This window comes from Strix uralensis, chromosome 21 (assembly GCF_047716275.1).
Source record: "Strix uralensis isolate ZFMK-TIS-50842 chromosome 21, bStrUra1, whole genome shotgun sequence".
Taxonomy (NCBI): Eukaryota; Metazoa; Chordata; class Aves; order Strigiformes; family Strigidae; genus Strix; species Strix uralensis.
In genome coordinates this window covers 474726-495188 of record NC_133992.1, presented here as the reverse complement: position 1 = coordinate 495188, position 20463 = coordinate 474726, and the positions used below count along the sequence as shown (strand labels likewise).

General features: G+C 49.3%; 1 protein-coding gene across 2 annotated transcripts in view; it reads right to left on the bottom strand.

The window, feature by feature from the left end:
* Positions 1 to 12574, bottom strand: part of DPP7 (dipeptidyl peptidase 7) — a 35563-nt gene extending 22989 nt beyond the window's left edge. For both annotated transcript variants that reach the window (XM_074891471.1, XM_074891470.1), the window contains exons 1-8: positions 12500 to 12574; positions 12060 to 12173; positions 8842 to 8981; positions 7970 to 8133; positions 6071 to 6206; positions 3174 to 3255; positions 1505 to 1671; positions 220 to 280 (exon numbers count right to left, since the gene is read on the bottom strand). In XM_074891471.1, coding sequence (XP_074747572.1) covers positions 220 to 280; positions 1505 to 1671; positions 3174 to 3255; positions 6071 to 6206; positions 7970 to 8133; positions 8842 to 8981; positions 12060 to 12173; positions 12500 to 12554 — 919 coding nt within the window. In that variant the 5' untranslated portion in view covers positions 12555 to 12574. The remainder of the gene's footprint in view (positions 1 to 219; positions 281 to 1504; positions 1672 to 3173; positions 3256 to 6070; positions 6207 to 7969; positions 8134 to 8841; positions 8982 to 12059; positions 12174 to 12499) is intronic.
* Positions 12575 to 20463: the final 7889 nt, after the last annotated feature.

Below are 20463 nucleotides of genomic sequence, written 5' to 3'. Positions count from 1 at the left end.
ACAAGAATAAGTTTGGAAAGGTGAGAGAATGAACCCATGGGCCACCATGGGACATCCCCATGGACAAAGCCAGTATGGGGCAAAACATCCCTGTGGGAGATCGGAGTCATACCAGCTCCCATGATACACAACCTGCACAACAACGCAACAGCTCTGCTTATAGGTGCTTCTAGAAAACAGGGTGTTAAATAAAAGACCAAACTGGTAATATTAACTCACCAACAAGAGCAGCCAGGCCTTGAACTGGGTCTGTGTGGGCAAGGATTTGTTCACAGCTGACCTGGATGAGACACATTACAGGTAAATTGCAGACAGGATAGTTAACAGTCTCTGCTCCGAAGAAGATCTAAGCTGGAGGATTCATTACAATATCACTTACACATTTTATGGTTCAGCAGTTTTCCAAGGGCCTAATGCAACAGGTTTTGAGGTTTTTTCCTCCCTCCCTTCTAGCAATAAAATACATAAAAACAAGGAGACAGGGCTAGGACAAACAGTTCCTTTAACAAGTTAAGCAGCTGTGAGAAGGTCAATGATACACAACAGTTCCTTCCTCCTACAATCAGAATATTTTAACACCCTCCTCAATGCAGATAGAATAATTATTTCCATTTTACATGTTGTTAAACAGACCCTAGAAGGGAACTGGATGCCCAGTGGAGCCAGAGACAGCATCTCCTGAGTCCCAGTACAGCATAGCCTGTATGACCTCTTGCACAGTATGCATTTTGCTTCAGGTAGGGCTCGAACCATAAATGCTATAAGGCCAGGGGAAAATAAAGTCCTGTCTGTGTGGTGTGCTGGAATGCGGCAGAGAACAGCAGCAAAAGGCCGACAGAACACCAGAAGAAACCAAGAATTGCAACAGCAACTGGTGATCTGGGGTCAAAGTTAGGACCTTTCAAAAGTAGCTGGTGTCTGAGAAGTCTTTGTAACCCTCTGACAACCAGGCCCCTTTCCCACACTTTGCCATCTGATTCTCTTGAAAGTTTGCAGGTTTTCCAGCCCCCACAGCAGCAGACTTTTCCCTACGTTATACTCTGAGGTATGTCATCCTCCTGGGTGACACTTAGAAAGGAGTCTGATTTTTAGATCTCCATCCCTACCCACCAAGAAAAATATATCTATGAAAGTGTGTTGAGGTGGGCTACAACAAAGCACTTTTTTTTTTTTTTTTTAAAGCTACGGGTTTTTAGTGTTTAAAAGCTGAAGTCAACAAGTTTGCACAGGCCCTTCTGTCTAAGGTAAAGGCAGAGCAGGGTAGGAGCGGCTCCAGCAAACCCTCCCTGACAAGCCTTACGGCAGTGCAGTTCAAATACAGCAGTCACTGTCACAGAGAAGTTTAAAATGTGTAGATTTACTGTCAGAGTGGAAGGGCTGCAACATCCACCAGTACCTCCCTCTGTCACCATCACTGATGGTGTGTGCCTGACAGTGTCCCTGCACTCTGGTCACCAAGGTGCACAACAGAAACTGTGACTCTCACCCGCAGCCTGGGACTCACCTTCACGGGATTGGCAGGGAGGTGACCCATGAAATCGGTTTTGTAAGGGTAGTCCATCATGGCCATCATGGTGAAGGCATTTCTAGCAAACCCAAAAAGCTGGTAAACATCATTCCTGTTAGAGATCTTATTGCACGTGGACATTTTGCTGCTGATTTCATTGTAGGCTGCAGAAGGAAGGAAAATGAAAGACACAAACTTCAGCAGAGGAAAACAATACCGTGCTTCAGCACCTTGCTTCACTCAGGAGTAAGGAGATGCCGTAACACACGGATGAGGTTTCTAGTGGGAAGGAAACATTACGTCTAAATTTACACACAGGTGGATGTTCAGGCACAGCCTTCTTGTGCAGCTTCACACCCCGCACGGCCCACAGCCCACACTCTGCTCCCTGCAGAGCCACCAACACCTCCCTGGGGAGCCCAGAGGAATCAGCACCCACCGAGACAGCAGCAGTCCCAGCTGGCACAGTGAGAAGAGCAGTTTGGTACAAGCCCATCCTTGCCAGTGCCCTGCCTGGCTGCCTCCTCCTCACCCCCACAGGCTCCCTCCCTGGGCCTTGCTGTGTCCCGCAGCGCAGTCTCCTCAGGCAAGTTCTTATGCAGGAGAGCAGGAGCCAGGACATCTGTCTTTGAAGAGATTTCTTCAAGATGCAGTCTTATGCCTTTGCACTTCTGCTGGGGAAAGCTGCTCCCTTAATTTTCATCCTCCACATTCTGGTGTCGCAGTTCCTGTCTGTCCCCATCGTACTCTACAAGCTGCCCACTGCAGCCCAGCTGTCTTTACTTGGAAACCCAAGGCCTGGCACCTGCCTCTTGAGCCTAAGCCTTAAATAAGACCACCTTATCCACCCTGCTGCAGAAAGCGTGGCACCAGGCAAACCTTGATGACCTTGGCTATTTAACAGTAACATCTTTCCTGCTGTGACCCAAAGCTAAATGGGGTTTGGGACCCCCTGGCTGCTCTGGGCAATTCCAGGATCAGCCCCTGCAGCCAGGCAGCAACAGCAGCCATCGGAGGCACACAGGCCCTGACGTGCAGCACCACAGACCAACCCAAGCCTTGAGACAGACCACGAAGCCACCACAGCTGTTCCACCACCATGCAGGGCTCCCAGGAGATGGGAGCCTGGTCTGGCCTACGTGGGAGACACTGCAGAGATCTTCACCAGTCTCTGTCCTTGGCTTCACCTAACTGTCCAACATTGGAGACGAAAGAGACTGTGATGGCTGCTTCAACACCTGGATTGCCTTCCAAATATTTCTCAGATATGTCCAGTGAGCTGAGCCACGCAGCTGTCATACACCTGAACAGTTCTCAGTGGTGTGGGTGTTGAGGACAAGTATTTGGTGAAACATGAGGATTTACCAGCATAAAATGCAGGTGGTTTGCACCTGCAGGTGTTTTTGCACTTTGATGCAGAAAAGATGGTTTCATTAACACTGAAAGCATAGATGCTTTCATTTTGATGTTGATTACTAATTATAATGCTAACCGAAACTGTTAATTAAATCAAAAATCAATCATACAGGCAGAAAGAGGTGGCCAGGTGGGCATTTGCATTGATTTAGCTGAACCAATTGAAGACCCAGCTGAAGTAAAACTGAATCAACTTTTTCCACACAGCTGGGACTGCCTGCTGGCTGCCCTTGGGGCTATCTTTCCTTACCTCCACTCAAGCACAGATCCTTAATCTGCTGGAAGGCTTTGCGGACAGCTGTAACACAACCTGGGCTGGACTTCTGAAAATCCTGAATGGACAGAAAAGACACAGGATTACGGTCACACAGAGGAGATACGTGTGGAGGCTGCATTGGGAAGAACTGCTAGAAGTACCAGGAGGTGACAGGGGTTACTGACCCACTGGTCAGAACCTCATCTGTGTCTCCAGAAGCAGTGACAGTGGTGCTTCTACCTTGTCCTCCAGACAATCAGCACATCCCAGCAGAAGCCAACAGTCTGCAGAGCTCAGACCAAGCAGCAACTGTTTCACCAGGTCTCACTGGAATGAGTTGTTACACAAAACACTTTGCATTTAGTGGAGCCATTAGACTGAACACGAGGCAGTGAGGAGACACATGTTCCCAGGACATGGGAACAGAGTGCTAGGCCTGAAAGCTTGGTGGGTTGTTTTTTTTTTTTTTTTTTTCTTTTCTTTTAAACACACAGTAGAGTTCTTCCAACTACACTTTGTCTATGAGAAGGAGCCATGGAGATGTCAGTTATGCATAGAGGGTTTGGGAACCAAGACCTGCTTTTCTTCTTAAGCCTGCCAGTGACCTGCCAGATGACCAAGAATGCCACATCTTTTTTCTTGGGAAAAGCATTACTGATCCTGAAAAAGCACTTTAAGGTATGTTTGAAAAACTGTGGCTGGTTATGCTGGTGCAACAAGTTGTCACTGAAGGTTCTAGCAACCCAAACTGTTTCTCTTCTGTCAGCTTGTAAGACAGTTTGAGATCTGCTGGCAACCAGTGCTTTGTAATAATAAGAATTATTAGGGCTCTTTTAAGGTCCCTTTACCCTGCTAGAGCTATGGTTAAGTAACCACAAATCACTAGCTAAACATTTTTCTTACAAAGACCCAGCCTCAACTAAAAATAGATATGGGATCTTCCTTTTATTCCTAACTCTGCCTTTGTTACGCTTAGAGAAATCACTATGGGGTTTTCCACAGTTTACCTGGACATCCCTTAGGAATTCCAGATCTCCTTCTGGATGTGGTTGCTGATCTTCATCTACTATGGGCTCTAACTGGAGTGTGGGGATGCCCTGGCCCGGGACAGAGGAGCCAGTCTGCTCTGGCTGCCGTGAGGGCTGAGCTCCCCACTAGCTGCAGCAGGGCCACCGCTCCTCCTGTGCTCCCCTGCAGACCTGTACAGACCCAGGAACAGTTCAGCTGAGCCCTGGCAGAACCAGAGGCAGGAGGCATTACAAGTATTCCAAGGAAAGCTGCTGCCCCTCCAGGCTGCCAGCTTTCCTGTTTTCAACCACACCTAGTTCAGATGTCTACACTGATCTGAAGTCCAGGCCTGAACAGCCCCTGCAGCAGTAACCTCAGGGGAAGCACCCATATGGCTGTATGGGTGGTGCTCACCAGGGGCTCTCTGCCTGGCCGCAGCCAGGGCAGCTGGCACGTATAACCTACTCTTACACAAATGCATTATGGAAAATCCGCTTTCTGCCCTTTGCTCACTTCCCCTGTGAGCTGGAGGCTTATCAAATGGGCTGGAAAAACTCAGTAAAAGTCAGAGAAAGCTGCTTTGAGACAATGCACTCTGGACTCACAGGAAGAGAGAGCTCCCACAATGATTCATAAAAGGTTTCTGCCTTCATTAGCATTAAAAGCTCTCCAGGGGTGTTCTCTCACCAAGAGCAGCAATTGAATTCAGATTTCATATGCACAAATTGCTTTTATGCAAATGTGTTGAAGGTGGAAGGAATTACTTTGAAAACAACACAAAGTGCTTGCTTAGGCTCTCAGCCCAGAGGTCAGCTTATCACTGCAGAGAGAATATATTTTAAAATTAATTGGAAAGTTTCTTCACATGAAAAGGTCAAAGCCCTAATTGCAGGCGTGTGTATTGACTCACAGCATATTCACAGCTCAATCAAGACAGAGATATCAGCTGAACAGAGCTTCTGAGAAGGGAAGAATTCCCACCGCAGGGTCTGTTAGAAGACTGAGTGGTATTACGTTTTTTAAAATGTACAATTTTAGGACAAGATGTCTTTAATTCTCTTACACACTTCGAATTTCAAATGCTGTTGTGTTTATTTTAATATGATTTACACTTACTGGTAATGCTATCTGTCCTGTAAGTCTCTGCATTGAAACAAGAGCGAAGAGACCCCAAGTTTCATACACAGGTAGCTCGTGCAAAGCCATCTGTGTCACCCAGGTCTAGAAATTCATGTCGAAAAAGAGGCAACACAAGATTTCAGTACTACCAGCTAGTACATTTCTTTCCTTATAAACTAAATATAAGTCAGTTCTAAGCAATACCACTTTCCTATGGGGCCTATGTCCCCAACTGTGAAAGCCACATTTAAATTTTGGTTTTAAGTGAACCTGGGATACCTTGCATGTTTTTAATTAGTGAAATGAAGATTTTCCAGCTCTTCACTAAAATGCAACCATCTTGGGACTAAGGAGCTGCTGTGAATTATTGATATCAATGCAAAATACAGCATTCTGGGAGAAGATCTGAAGCATAAATTATCCAAAGAGCATTCAGCCAGACACAAAAGAAAACTTTCAGGCTGCAATATGGTCAAGTCACTAGAAATGGGAAAGTGAATCCTTAGTGGTACTAAAGGTGCTGGAACCGAGTTGTGCTGCTCATCAGAGCAGCACCTTTGGGCCCTGAGCTGCCACAGCTACGGCAGTGCTCAGCCATCACATCTGCAGCTGCTGCTTTTCCGGGTGGGTTCCCATTTAATTGCATTCCCTGCCCAGCACTGATGCTGTGAAGACAGATGTCTGTTTAAATACATGGAAAAGGAAAAAAAATCCAGCCTTCTTAAAGGAAGAAAATAATGCTCCTGAAAAGAGATGCTACTTACCGCTGTTACATCTCTGAAGAACTGGGTGGGCTCTCCAAGACCAGCCACAGACAACAGAGGAGCACTGGCAGCTAATGCTCCAGCCACGAGGTTTGGGTATTTCATCCTCATGTAAGCGCTCAGCATTCCTCCATAGCTGCCACAGCAGAGACAAAGAGTTACTTCCTTTAACAGACAGTTTATAACAGAGTAACTCAAAAGTTCAGGCCAGCATTCGTAGGCTCACCTAATCCAAGGCAACAAGAACCTTATGGATGTCTAGTAGATGCCATCCTCATGTAAAAAGATCGAGTTATGGTCAATGAGCAGTACACAATGTGTTCTTACTGGCCCATCCCCAAACATTCACACCAACTCCAGTGGGAACAGAGCAGCCCAGTTTGTTTCTGCAGCCAAATGTAAATTCTGCCTCAGTATTTAACTCTGCACCTTCAGGAGTGTGTCCTGAGGGCTTCAGTGCAGAACCAAGTGGGACTCGAGTGAGGCTGTCACTGTTCAGTGTGGAAAGGAGACACATTTTGCATACAGGATTATAAAGACTAGCTAGGCTCTTAGCAAAGGGTGTCCCTGAACACTACAGGATATGCAGCCCTCTCTAGTGCTGGGAAGTGGAGTATTCTCCCTGGGCACCCCAAATAACAGCTGCATAGATGATCAGCAGAGATATAGGGAATGGGAGACATTAATAAATACCACAATAAAACTCAAAGCCACCTTGGTAGCTTCAGTTTGAGGGCCACAATCTGCAGATACATCAAGGGTTGCTAGATAAACCCCAGGTGACAAAAGTTATTCATATGCTGATGTCTGTGGAGTTACTCTGTGGTCACTCTTGGGAGTGGCAAATGACATCCCCAAGACACAGGTAACACCCAGTCTGAGTCTAAGCTTACAGGTATTCAAGTCTCCCTCCCCACCACCCCAAGTGGTTGCAGTAAATACCATTTCACACATCACCCACATGTAATTTCACGTTAAAGTCTGGCAAAGTTATAAGCAACAGAAGAGGGTTGTTTGTTTTTTTTCCTCCCATGGGAAATGCTGTGCCACTCCAACACTGCTGGGTTTAGTGCTGTTTGAGGCTGCTCAGACTCAACTCTGATGTACACACACGGAGATGCAGTCTAACATGCAGCCCAGCCAGCAGGTTTTGCTGAATCCCTCTCTCACCTCCCCATCCCAGGACAGCTCCTGGCCCTTTTTACATTAGCTACTGGCTCGATAGTGACAGTACAAATACCCCTGAGATCTACAGTCTAGTCACCACCACAGTGAGCTGAGAGTTTAATGATAACGATCAGGTCAAATGCTTGTAATCTCACTCCAACTAAATTAGAAGCCCTGTACTTGGTGGAAGCCTTTTAAAGGGAAGCATGGGCGGGGGGGGGGGGGCATTCAAGAGACAAGGACATCACATTGACACAGCTGAGCTGCAACCGAGAAGCAGGTTACAGAGCAGAATTATAAAGAAGCCTACAATGAAAATGGCGGGATGTTGTTAAAAAGGCTGTGTTTAATAGAAAAAATGGGTGGCCTCTGGAAAGAATATTTTACCAATTATTAGTTTTTTGTATTTCTAATGTAAAATGTTCTTACTCTGCAGGAGCAATTTCCCATTTTCTGCAGTTCTGGCTGACTAGTACATTGAAGATACCTAGAAACATCCTAGGCAGTGATTCTTCTCCAAAGCAATTGCAAATGGAGACTAATTCTGGATGGGAGAGCTGATTGAGGGGATCTGGTAATGAGCTCTTGGGAGCTGAGGTACAGGCACACCTGCTCTCCATTGGATAGCTTAAAGCTCTGCTGTTGGAACTTGCTTGAGAGCCAAATAGATCTATGGGAACAGCATGACTGTGACAAGATGCAGAAAAGGGAAGAAGCACACACAACCTTTACCTGCCTCCAAACGCAATGACAGGGCAGTCTGCAGCACCATACTGCTGCTTAAGCTCGGTAATTAGCACTGCGTAGTCAGCGAGGGCTTGTTCCACGGTAAGCAGAGCAGTCTTCTTCAGCTGCGTTGACTCAAGTCCAAATGGAAGAGACTTCCCATAGTACCTCTGAAAGGAAAGAGGTGTGCTGCAGAAATGCTGGTGTCAAGAACTCTGTTCTCACCACAGAACTGGGATAAGTGTGCACAAACAGTAAGCGATAACAGAGCACGTGGTGTTCTCTAACTTGTTTGTAACTGAGGAAGTGCCTTGTATCCTGCATCTGATAAACACAGACTTTCAGGACGTATCCTGTAGAGGATGGACAGTCCATGACAAATGACTTCAGTGGGTGCCAAGGGGGCCCTCAGCACACGTCTCTCTCCTGAAATCCCCAACTAGAAAAGGGAACAGGGTAATCTCTTCATGCATAAGTTGTGGAATACTAGATTTAATAGAGTGGTGTGGGAAAGGTTGGCTTGGGACTCCGCAGGCTAGGGAGATTACATATTGCCCAAACAAAATAACTCTCTAGTCCAGCATGGAGTTCAGGGCCTGTGGAAACTACTTACAAAAGCACTGGTCTAATGCAAACACACCATGGCATAGGTTTTACTGAAACTGTAGTCTGTATCCTGGATTGCTGGTAGGTGCAGTAAAAAAAAATCAGACGCCATAGTTAAATAAAGAAAAGCTGCTACCATGAGGAGAAGGCGTACAGCTGGTATACCTCAGCTTCATGGCAAGGGATGTTATTTTTCCAGACCTACAGAAAGTTGAATTCAGTAACACCGAACAGAACAAGGCTATAGTATGCATAATGACTAAAATACTCACATGCTCAGCAAAAATCACAAGTGCTTGCTGTTCCTCTGCTAATTCAAATATGAAGTCAGAGTTCTGAGCAAAAGTCCAGATGTCACCTTCATTGCCAGTATAGAAAAAGATGGGTCCAAATCCTTTCTTCCAGAACTTTGCTGAGTGAGACAATTGACAGAAGCAAATAAAAAAACCCCAAAACCACAAAAAACTCAACACATGAGCCTGAAATGACTATACTTTTGGTGAGTTTGGGCAGGAGCTTAGCAAGGAAGAACTCTGTGAACAGGCTGATCCCTGAGAACCTGAGTTGAGGCATAAAGGCATTAGAAAGAGCAGGCTACAGAAATCTCTTATCTGAGCAGGAGTAAATAAGAGCTTCCATGAGATCAGTACACGGCCTGGAACTTCTACTTCTGCCTGAAAATCCCTAAAATCTCAGTTCTGCAAGTCATTTGGAAACACCTGCCCTCAAAAGAGGCATTTCCAATTTATATCCCTTTTTCAGCCCAACTCATCCCAAAATACTTGCACAGATCACTTTTCCCACAAAATGAACATTAGGGCATCACCTGCATCTTTCTGCGGCTCCTGCTGTGATGTATAAGGTAGAGAAAAGCTGTAAGTGACATATCATAGAATGGTTTGAGTTGGAAGGGACCCTCAGAGATGATCCAGTTCAATCCCCCTTCCACGGACAGGGACTTTTTCCACCAGATCAGGTTGCTCAAAGCCCTGTCCAGCTTGACTTCGAACACTTCCAGGGACAGGGCATCCACAACTTCTCTGGATAACCTCATCCACTATCTCACATCCTCATAATAAAAAATTTCTTCTTTATGTCCAGTCAAATCCACCCTCTTTCAGTTTAAAACCATTGCCCCTTGTCCTGTCACTACAGGTCCTGGTAACAAGCGTCTCCCCACTTACTTATAAACTCCCTTTGTATACTGAAAGGCTGCTAACAATGTCTCCGTGGAGCCTTGTCTTCTCCAGACTGAACACCCCCAACTCTCTCAGCCTTTCTTCACAGCAGAGGTGTTTCAGCCCTCTGACCATTTTCACGGCCTCCTCTGGACCCACGCTGCCAGGTCCTTGCCTTTTTTGCAGAGGGGGCCCCGGAGCTGGACACAAGGCTAAAGGCAGGGTCTCACCAGAGCAGAGTAGAGGCAGGGAATCCCCTCCCTTGACCTGCTGGCCACACTTCTCTTGATGCAGCCCAGGATATGCTGCTGCTGATATGCTGATATACGTTATATATGTAATATACACATATATACCTCATGATATATCATGATACGCTTCATCCTCTGATCTGTTTATAGCTGAAGGCAAATTGAGACTGGCAGGACAAGCTGACCCATGATGTCAGTACTTGCTTATCTAACAAACAGTTGCTTTAATACTTGCTGACTTTAACAAACACTTGATTTTAACTTAGTCTTAAAAGGCACAGGAATTAAGAGGGATAATAAATAGCTTTCTTCAACAACAGACCCCCAGTTAAGCGTTGATTTCAACACTCCGGGTGATGTGGCAAAGGGACCCTCCAATAGCAGTTGTCCTATGGGTGCTGCTGCAGCACGTCACATAAGGTCATTTCCATTGACAGAGGCACCTGAATTTAATTCTTGGCATTATCAACACAGACTTGCCAAAGCAGGATTTGGCTTGGAAATGGGTTTGAAACCTTTCATTAGTGAAACTGCTACTCTTCATTGACAAAGAGGCTGATTCTCTTTCTGTGTTGCATTTGCTTTGGGTATCAGGTAGGAAATGGAAGTGCTACATACTCTGGCTTTTCTTCTGATATGCTCTGTGGCTCCTGGAGAAAACAACCATTCACAGGAGCCAAAAACAAACGAGATGGGTTGCTTAAAAAAGTATCTATTTTTAGATTGAAATCCTGGGGAGCTGCCAGCTAACCTCAAGACAGTCAGATGCCTGGTTGTGAAATGATAGTCTCCTTCAAGTTCTTGCTGATGATGTGAAAAGTCACATATTGCACAAGAAGCAGTAGAGGGGAATGGAACTACTCACAGGAATTTTGAGTAAGAAACTATTTGTAAACCAGCAGAACGGCAATGTTAATGTTTCGTTTCTCACAAATATTATTTGGCTCTGCCCAGGACACTCAGATAAAACATAACACTTTAAAAAGAAAATAAATAAAAGTTATGCAATGCTTTAAACCAGGTGATCCCAAAATTCTGTTCAAAAAGAGCCACTTAATGAGTGAAAGTTCTGCCTTGGGTGCACTATCAAAATTCACTGGTGTTCCCACATCTTTGGGCTGAAGTGATCCATGAATTCATGCTTGATGAAACATATGACTGGGTGCAGGTGCCGGTAAAGCTGTGGAGTGACCAGTGATTGCAGAAGGTGAGATGCTGCACGTGACACCCCAGATGTGGGCAGTCTGTGAGGCAGCAGCAGGCAGGTGCCAGGCTGGGCAGTGCCCTGAGCTGATGCTACTCACAGCTTCACCTTTGTTCTCTCTCTGCAAATCTCTCCCCGATTTCTTCAAGCAGGCAGGACTGAAAAACATCTGACACCGGTTATTGAAATGGCTTTCTTTTTAGTCACATGCCGTTTAGAAAAGCCTCCTCTCTCTTACTGCCTGTTGCACAGAAGATAACTCATTATTTGGCTAGAAAGGAAAACAGGCAGCTTCTTGCTGGAAGCCCTCATTGTTCAGCACGGCTTAAGCTATCGATAGCTGCAGGGTTTTAAATAATGCAGAACACTGATCCAGGGGGAGTTATCACCACTCATAAGAACAATGGGTACAGAGTGCAACGTTAGGTCACTATTTGTTTTTCCTGCTGCATTCAGAGCACCAAGTTGCACTTGCAAGAGATGCTCTGGCCTGCTGAAAACACACATGCACAAAGCCAGCCCTGGTGCAAGCCTAACGCAGCTGCTGCTTCCAGCCTGCTCTCGCTTCAGAGAGGCCGTTCCCCACACCGGCATCCCACACCCCGTGGCCAGACCAACAAATTGAAGGGAAGGAGAGGAGGATACAGACAAGGCTGGGGGCAATGACTGGCTCATGAAGGGCTGGCACTCAGCTCAAACTGACTCCTGGCTGCCCAGCACAGCTCTCTGAGTACCAGATGGAGAGGCTCTCTGCAGGAGCAGTTATAGCGAGAAATTCAGCCCTGAGCCATAGCAAGGCACTGCCACGGCCATGCCACTGGAGCAGCCTGGCCGCAGCGCCCCCTCCCGGGACCCACCTGAGACCAGGTACCGCTGCGGGAAGGTCTCGTTGCCACACGTCTCGAAGCTGAAGTGGTCCCGCACCTGCTGGAAATGCCGCTCCTCCAGGTCCGACCCCGCTGCCCGGGCAGCTGGAGGGGGAACCGTCAGCGCCGGGGAAACCGGCACCGGCACCCAGTACGGCGCAGCCCAGCCCAGCCCCGGTAACTGGGGCCCAAGGGAGCCCGGGGCACCCATCCAGTGCTCCCCAGGCCGGCTGGTGGTTCCTGCTCAAGGAAGCGGATTCGAGGCCCCGTCCAGGGCGCAGGGCAGCCCGCTGGGGTGGGGGAGGGCGCAGGGCAGCCCGCTGGGGGGGGGGGGGGGGGGGGGCGGGGGGCGCGCAGGGCAGCCCGCTGGGGGGGGGGCCCACCAGTGGGCAGGACAGGGGCGGTTCGGGGCTCCAGCCTGGGACACCCACCGGGAGCGGCGCCAGCCGGCAGCAGCAACAACGAGAAGATGAGCAGCAGCAGCATTTCCACGGCAGCCACCCCCCCGCCCCGCACCCGCCGCAACCCTCCCGCGTGGGAATCCAGGCGGCCGGTCACATGACCCCAGAGCGCTCGCATCACGTGCGACTTGTCAGCCTCTCACGTGACCAGGCGGGCGCCATGCTTACCGAGGCACCGCCGCGTTGCCTGAGAGGACGTTCTCTCAGGGCCGGCTTCCCTGCCCAGCCCGAGGGTGCTGCTGCAGGGGCTGAGGCAGGCGGGGTTGGGCCGGGCGTCGCCTCCTGGTCCCCGTAGAAGGTGCAGGGAGCCGGGGCGGCGCCCTCAGCCCAGGCCCAGGAATGCTGAGGCAGGGCAGGGTGGCTGTCAGGGCTCTGTGTGCCCCTCTGAGGGGACGGGAGGTGCTTCACAGCTCCCCGCCGTGCTGCCGGCCGTTGAGGCAGCAGGTGTGCTGTCTGTGCCGACTGGCCTTCACGACTCTGCCGGGAACCCGGCGTGGGGGTGAGGAGGCTGGAAGCCAGCGAGGCTCAGGGCCGGCGCTAGGCCTCCACGCTGTCCCCGCAGATCTGCGGGGAGCTGCTGGGCAGGGGACGGGGTGTCTCCACCCTGACCTCACTGCTGGCTTCTGTTCTTCAAACCTCTGTAGCTTTTGCCTCTGGGTGTTGAATCGATGCTGCCCTTCGCAAGAACAAGTGGTGGTACATCAGGTCCCCTCCGTGATGTTTTTGTGTGAGAAGAGAGAGCTGGGGAGGAGTGAAAGCCCAGCCAGCTCACAGGGGCCGTGCCAGCTCAGCTTAGTACCCAGTGGAGATGAGGGAAGTGGGAATGTAGCACAGGAGGGAATCAGGGTGAGGACCCATCTCTCTGGTGAGGAGTGGTGGGTGAGAGAGCAGCAGAGGAGAGGAGGTCTGGATGATGCCCCTAAGCCTTGGCAGGAGGATGTAAGTGTGTGACAAGACTGGAGCATGTCCCCATGGTGGTGATACACTGGTGGCCCTGTGGTTGGGCATACTGGGGAGAGAAGGTGCTTACGCTGCTCTGAGAGCAAGTCAGGAACAGCATGAAATAGTTTAATGGGTGATTTCTCTAGGTTTTCAGTTCCAGAGGGAGGCCACAGCAGACACCCCAAATGGCATGTGGCCTTGAAGGAAAAGATGAATGGAGAAAGTTGCACTGCAAACTGGGCAGGGCTGAACCTGCTAGTATGGCTGAAGTAAACTCAGCAGTACCTATGATCTAGCTTGATCTTGTTATGCTAAGTGCTGTATAAACATGCAAAAAAAGGCCTAGTTTTACCCCAAAGGGTCAGTACACTGTCATCTTATTCAAAATGTTACGGACACTTTACAAGATGTCTGTCTGTGAATATCATAGAAGTTTATATTTTATAAAGGAAGGGGTTTAGCTTACTGAAGACCAAAGAAGCTGTGACAGGAAGAAGATTTAAAGGATGTGATCATGGGTGGGAAGCTGCAGAAGCAGCATTTTCATGTCTACTATTACCATCTGCAACCACACAGTGGCAACCACAGCATGGGAGATGGGTCTGGTCAGGCGGTCACAAGATAACAAACCCAGGTGGAATCAGATCCAGCCTGTCTTTGTGTGATGAAAAAATGATACCAGACTGAGAATTCATGAGTGGCTCTGGCCAGGGCTTCTCCAGGACTGATTTTGTATTCAGGTTCCCACCCGAGGAGGTACAGAGATCCTGCCTACTTCTTGCCTGAAACTTGCATAAGATTTATCCCTGGTAGTCTGGTTACTTGATTGAAAAAATGTTTTTAGTGCATTAGGACTTAAACAGTATTATGCTTTCTTTATGAATTTAATAGAATGAAAACATTAGAGGAGTTCTGAGCAATATTTCAAGTACATTATTTTTTAGTTAATGTCCTGCACTTCTCAGGGTAGTGCTTTCAGTAAAGTGTCATTATAATTAAGACTTTGAAATCCCTGATTTTTGGGGGGCTGTCATTTTTAAGACTGTTTTGGCTTGATGCTCCTGAACAGGTTTATTTCTGTGAAGAGTAAGGCTCAAGCAATTTTCTTCCCACCTCCCCAGAGAGGAAAAGGCTGTGACATAGGAGGCTCTTCTACTTCATAAACCACTGTATAATCTTCAGACGTCTTAGTTGAAAATGTGAGCTGATACAAAGAAAACTAAACACATTAGTAGGAAATGGTTTGCTTTTGCAGTGGAAAGGAAAGGCTGGAACTGGTCCTTGGAGCGGATCTGGTGTGGGCTCAGGTTGAAGGCTGTGCTGCACACAGCAGGATTAAGATCTTATTTTTAGACTACTGCTTACCTAAATTCTGTCTTGAAGAGCTTTGCAGAGTTAGGCTACAAGTAATGGTTGTGAGGTGTGCAAACCAGGGCCTTAAGGGAAGAAGAAAGAAGAAAGGATTTCTACTCACTGCCAAGCTTTATGAAGAGGTTAGGAAAATCCATGAGGTGACATTGGCAAAGACATTTGTCCTGGGGTGAGGAAAAAGTTTTTCACCAGAGCCTTTTGTGTAAACTAATCCTAATAAAATAATGCCCTTAAAAAGGCTCTTAGTATCTTCAGAAATGAAAATACTTGCTGGTGGATGGGACAGGATCTGAAAAGAGAAAGAAATAGTCTGGTTTTGTCTCTCGCCTGTCAATAATACTAAATGTATCCAAAGATACTAAACTGAGAAAGCGAGTCTCTCTCTCGTGGTACTTTCAGACCGTCAGCCCTGGGCAGCTCCAGCGGGACAAGCTCCTTCCAATCTCCACCAAGGTGGGATAAAAGAGCAGGGGGTGCTTGGAGTGACCCCTGGACCAAACAGTGCCATCCTGAATTTGTATTTTGTCCATTTAAAATTATGTAAATCCTTCTTCCATCTGCCCCAGGTTAATTGTTTCTAAGTTCCTCTCTGTGAAAGTGGAGAGATCAGTCACGTACTGAGCAGCATGTCTTGCTCTAATAACCTGTGGCATTGTGCTGCCTTTCTGGGGATCAGTTTCTGTTGACTGTGTCAGCTAAAGAATGGCTGGTGTAAAGGTCCCTTTGTCCTAGCTGGTGGAATGGAAATGGAACATTCAAATGTATTGAAAATAGGAAGAGGGGTTAAGCGTATAGTCAATCATAAACAGCCTTGCACATAGCAATTGTGTAACTTCAGTTTCCCTCTTTGGAGGAAGTAGTATCTATGTATCTTGGTTTATAAAAATTCCCAGAGCACCTTTGAGCTCAAGCAATAACTCTTACATGCTCAGAGGCATCCCCAGCAGGCCTGCACTGCTGCTTAGCTCCTGGCTCTGAGGGCCAGGAGCGGGGTGGTTTGGCTCCGTGGGTGGAAACTCAGCTCCCTGATGAGCCATAGCTGAGACTGAGCGCTTCAGTGTTCACCTGCGTAACTCCTGAGTGTTGGCCAGACGAGAGTGCAGCCTCCCTGACTCCTCTGCCTGCTGCCATGGTTCCTGGTAGAGCTGCCTGGCTCCTGTTCTCCGTGCTCCTCTGGCTGCTTGCTGGGACTGCATGAAACAGCATCGAGACTTGGAGCAGTCTTGCTGAGAGTGAGGATATGGTGTATTTGGACAGTGCATCTTCTCTCTTGCTTTCAGCCAACAGCCTGGGAGCATTCTCTGGGACAAAAAAATGCAGCTTTATTTTGGAAGAGGTCCCTACACTTCAGTATATGGAGCAAGTGGGGAAAAATACAGAAGGTGGTCAAGGATTCGAAAAGGGGGGTGTTGGACATTGGCCTGTGTACTGCAGAGGCCAAAAAAGCAGTGGAGGTGGGAAGCTGGCCCTGTAATTGCAGCAAGGCCAAGTTTACCTGGTCACTCGGTCTTGTGTATGCTCAGGTTGGAGCTAGGAGATGAGGCACCCCCTCCCTGATGGGGTGCTTGTCATGGTCCCTCCCAGGCATGGGTTTGTGCTGTTGGGCAAAGAGCAGGACCAGGCAGCTGAGCCAGATGAAAAATAGTTTCTCTTTCCTCCTGTTGAGTTAATTTTCTGAGGGATTGGTCTTCAGATCTGGCTCACAAGACAGTCAGTGCAGAGGCTGGTGCCAGCACAGGGTGGAGGGCAGGGGCAGCTGAAGCAGGGGAAGGTGCGGCCATGCCTTCGAGCGGCAGCTGCATTTCTTCTGGATTGCAGAAATGGCGTAGCCCAGGAAAACGCTGTGGGACAGGTCTCAGCTCGCAGAGGATGTGATGTGGAGGGCTGCAGTGTCTGGCTGGGAGAAGGCCTCCCTGCAGAGGTTGTGCTTACCCTAATCTTTTTTTAGCCTGGTCGTCATGAGAGGAAAGGTCTGACCTTGCCTTTTGCTGCTCCTATCCCTGTAAAGTACTGGGTGGGTGTTCCCGGGGCTGTGCTAGCTGGTGCTTTGAGCCAGAGCTCAGCCCGGTGGCACTGGAGGTACAAAGAAACAACGTCCCTGAGGAGCGCGGGGAGCTGGGAGCGCCGTGGTGCAGCGCTGAGCCTCGGATGCAGGAGGCATCGTGCGGTTTGTGCCAGCTGGGTGACCAAGTGCTAACATCAGTCCGTGTGCAGGCTTGCCAAAGCAGAACATGCATGTAGTGTGTGAAATGGTGTTACTGCACTGGCCTCCTGATAAGATTCTTTAGGAGGTCAGGTTTGGTGACACAGTGACCTTCGTGAGGCATTTAGCTGAGCAGTGACGTGGCTGCGCTGCTGCAGCGGCGTGAGCTGCCACAAGAGACCTGGGGCTGGGCCTCGCAGAGCTGGCCAGGCATCAGGCTGGCTCGGGCTGCCACCTTTGCTGTCTGGACCAGCACCTCATGGGCTGCCAGGCCGTGGCTCTGGACACCGCAGCCTCAGGAGAGTCACGATCAGTGGGGTGCACCAAATCTGCCAGTGGCACTTGGTGGGAGGCTGCTGCCAGGACCCACAGCTCCACACTGCAGGCAGGAGTGGGCATGAACTAGAGGGACCACCTGGCTGCTTTGCAGCCTGGGGAGGGTGTCAGCGAGGGTGCTGGTGAGGGGCTCTGCCCCCCAGAGATGGCACTTTCACTGTTGTCTTTTCTTAACCTGAGGAGTCCATGCACTTCTGGCAGGTGTTCATTGCTGTGAATTTACTCTGCAAGCGACGCCTCCAAATCCAGTTGAGAGTGGGGCATGGTTGAGCTGTGCATGACAGATTCAGTGCCACTTGACTGTTGTGTTTTGCAGGAGGTCACAGTCCCTCTCGGAGTAAGGTTCAGGGATGCCAAAAGCTAAGAGTGATTTTCATAAGCCAGAAAATGGGAACTTGCCTGTGGGCAAAGTAGGTGGGCTGGTGGTGACTGGGGTCCGTCCCTGCCATGAGTGGCTCATGGTTCAGAGCAGTTGGTGAGCACCATGTTTTGCAGGCAGGAGAGGTGAGACTGGGGATCTTCCTGCACATGCTGCTCCTGCTGGAGTCCAGGCCTCTCCTGTTTCTGCACAGGGTGCAGCAGATCCCATGGCTTGGGAGTGTGCCGAGGGACAACATGTCTGCCCCTGCTCAGGCTAGCAGGCAGAGATGTTCTAAGTCCTCAGGGATGTTCGAGGACAATGTCCTGGATGCAGCTGCTAACGGGTGCGCATGGCCAGCGCAGCTGTGTGGCAGGCTGGTGGGAGGGGCAGGCGTTGGTGTGGAACAGGGCTCAGCAGCAACCTCAGGCTTGTTTAAAGGACCAAAGTAACCCACAGTGCCTGTGGAGTGACACGTCAACCAGATTTTTCCTCCTCTAGGGTATGAGAAGGGTCTGTGCACACAATTTCTCAAGCTATTGTGGCAGGACCCAACTCTGTGGTGCTTTATTCAGTGTCAACAGTCTCCTGGTTGTCCCACGTTGTCCTGTGTTGGCAAGAGGAGCCACAGCAGGTATTTTGGCAGACGTGGGCAGTCCCTGTGCTGACCAGAGTCTCTCTTCAAGGGTTTCTTCCAGTTGGGTATGATGCTATGCTGTTCTTGGTGTGTCAAGAAGGTGCAAGCTCCTATCAGAGCCTCTCCCACTGCTGGACCTTGTGGCAGCTGCTCTGGGGTGTGGAATCTCAAATGTCTGCTAAAGGCTGAAGCATCCCATGTACTGGGAGCACAAACAGGCTCTCACTTCCCCACATGCTGCCTGTTTTCACAAAACCATGCACCTCTGAGGTCTTGACCCATCTGTCAAATGTGGCTGAAATGACAAATGAGCCCCAAAATTGTCCAAGGCAGGACAAACAGATGGAGGCAGCGTGATTGCACAAATCTTTTCTAGAAGATACCCTCCAAGGAGCACAAAGGGAACAAATGTCTTGCACTGCATTGAATGACCTACAGAGTGATGTCAGGCTGTGCTTTGGAGAACACAGTGTTTCTATGAGTTTGGGTCTGAAAAAGGCAGGTGCTTAGACCAATTCAAGTCTCTCTGTGTTCCTCTTTGTTACCCTGGTCTGCAGGCCCCGCTGGGGGTCCCAGGGGTCCCTTACCCAAAGGCAAAGTGGCTCTCCCATCACCAGGGCATTCACTGAAATGCATCTGGGCCCCCATCCCTCCTCAGCAGGGATTTTCCATATGCTGGACCTTTTCTGCTTGGCTGTTTTGCACCTGCCAGAGGCTCCTCTTCCAGCTGATGTTTTGGGACCAAATTGGCTGTGGCTGTCACACCTGTGGTTCTGTCAGTGATCTTTCAACATTTACCTGCAGAGACCTCCATCATTTGGGACAGGCAGCTGTCACCCCACAAGTTCCTGACGGGGTGGTATGGCTGCTGGTTGGCTTGGAAATGCCCAGAACCACTTGGTGTCCTGGGCTGGGCTTCACATGAGAGGCTTGACTGGCTGCTCAGCTCCTCCAGGGACACTCTTTGACTTCATTTAATTATTTCACTGACAGCAAGCACACAGAAAAGAACATCCTTGAAAACCTCCCAGGGTCCTTGATAATCCTGAAGTGATTGAAAGCAGGAGTGGAGGAGAGTGTTGCAAGCCTCCATCAGAGCGGAGTTGCTGCCTGATTGTGCTGCCACAGACATGTCAGACCCCCTGCTCCTGCCAGCTGTGCCTGGGGGCCATGGGCATGCTGGCCTGGGAGAGCTGGGGGCACCAAGGAGGCTGGGAGAGATGATGGCATTGTTTAAGGTCTTGCCAGAGGAGAAAAGCACCTGGACAAGAGAAGGAAATTCTTAAAAGAGGAAATGTAAGTGGCACTTACACCTGGGTCTTCTTGTAGTTTTCTGCAGAGTAATACAGGTGCTTCTCAGCCATCAACACTGTGAGGTTTGTTGCTGGCACTGTTTCTGCTTGAAAGCAGTGTTCCTGGTGGGTTGCCCGTCTGGTGTTCATTTGCCTTAATGATGTGGACACTGGGGCCACTGAGGCATCCGGCTGGTGTTGATGGGGCTGCTTGTGTGTTATTCAGTTGGACTGGGCTTGAGCACAGGGACAGCACCTCTCTGCTTTGACACCTGCTGATGATCACTTGATAGCTCGCTGATGATCTTCCCTGCTAGCTGTAAGAGCAGGCAGCTGCTGCTAGGGCTGCTCTGCGTGCTGCTTGTTGCAGGGAAGATGATCCATGCTCACAGGTGAGGCAGGATGACATAGCAGGGTGCTCTGTGGAGCTTAGCTGGTCACAAGCTTGCCCAGGTGCATCACACAGCCTGTGAAGGGGTGTCTGTGTCTTGAGAGAAGTGAAAGGGGAGAACGGAGCTGGTGTTCTCCTCTTACCTTAGCACTGAATATGTTGCTCTTGATGGACATTGTGGAAGGAGGAGGCAGGAGGGAGATCAGGGAAACCAGGACAGCTCGCTGGGCAGCAAGATGGGCCAGCCGTACCTGAAGTGACCACACTGCAGTGTGGAGAGATGTGCCTGGGACTGACACCAGAGTAACTGGGGATGCATCTGCATCCTAATGTGAGCTTTCGGTCACAGGAGCTTCACCCCACAAATGGACTTGCCTGGCTGACCTGTTGGTTTTGCTGAGATC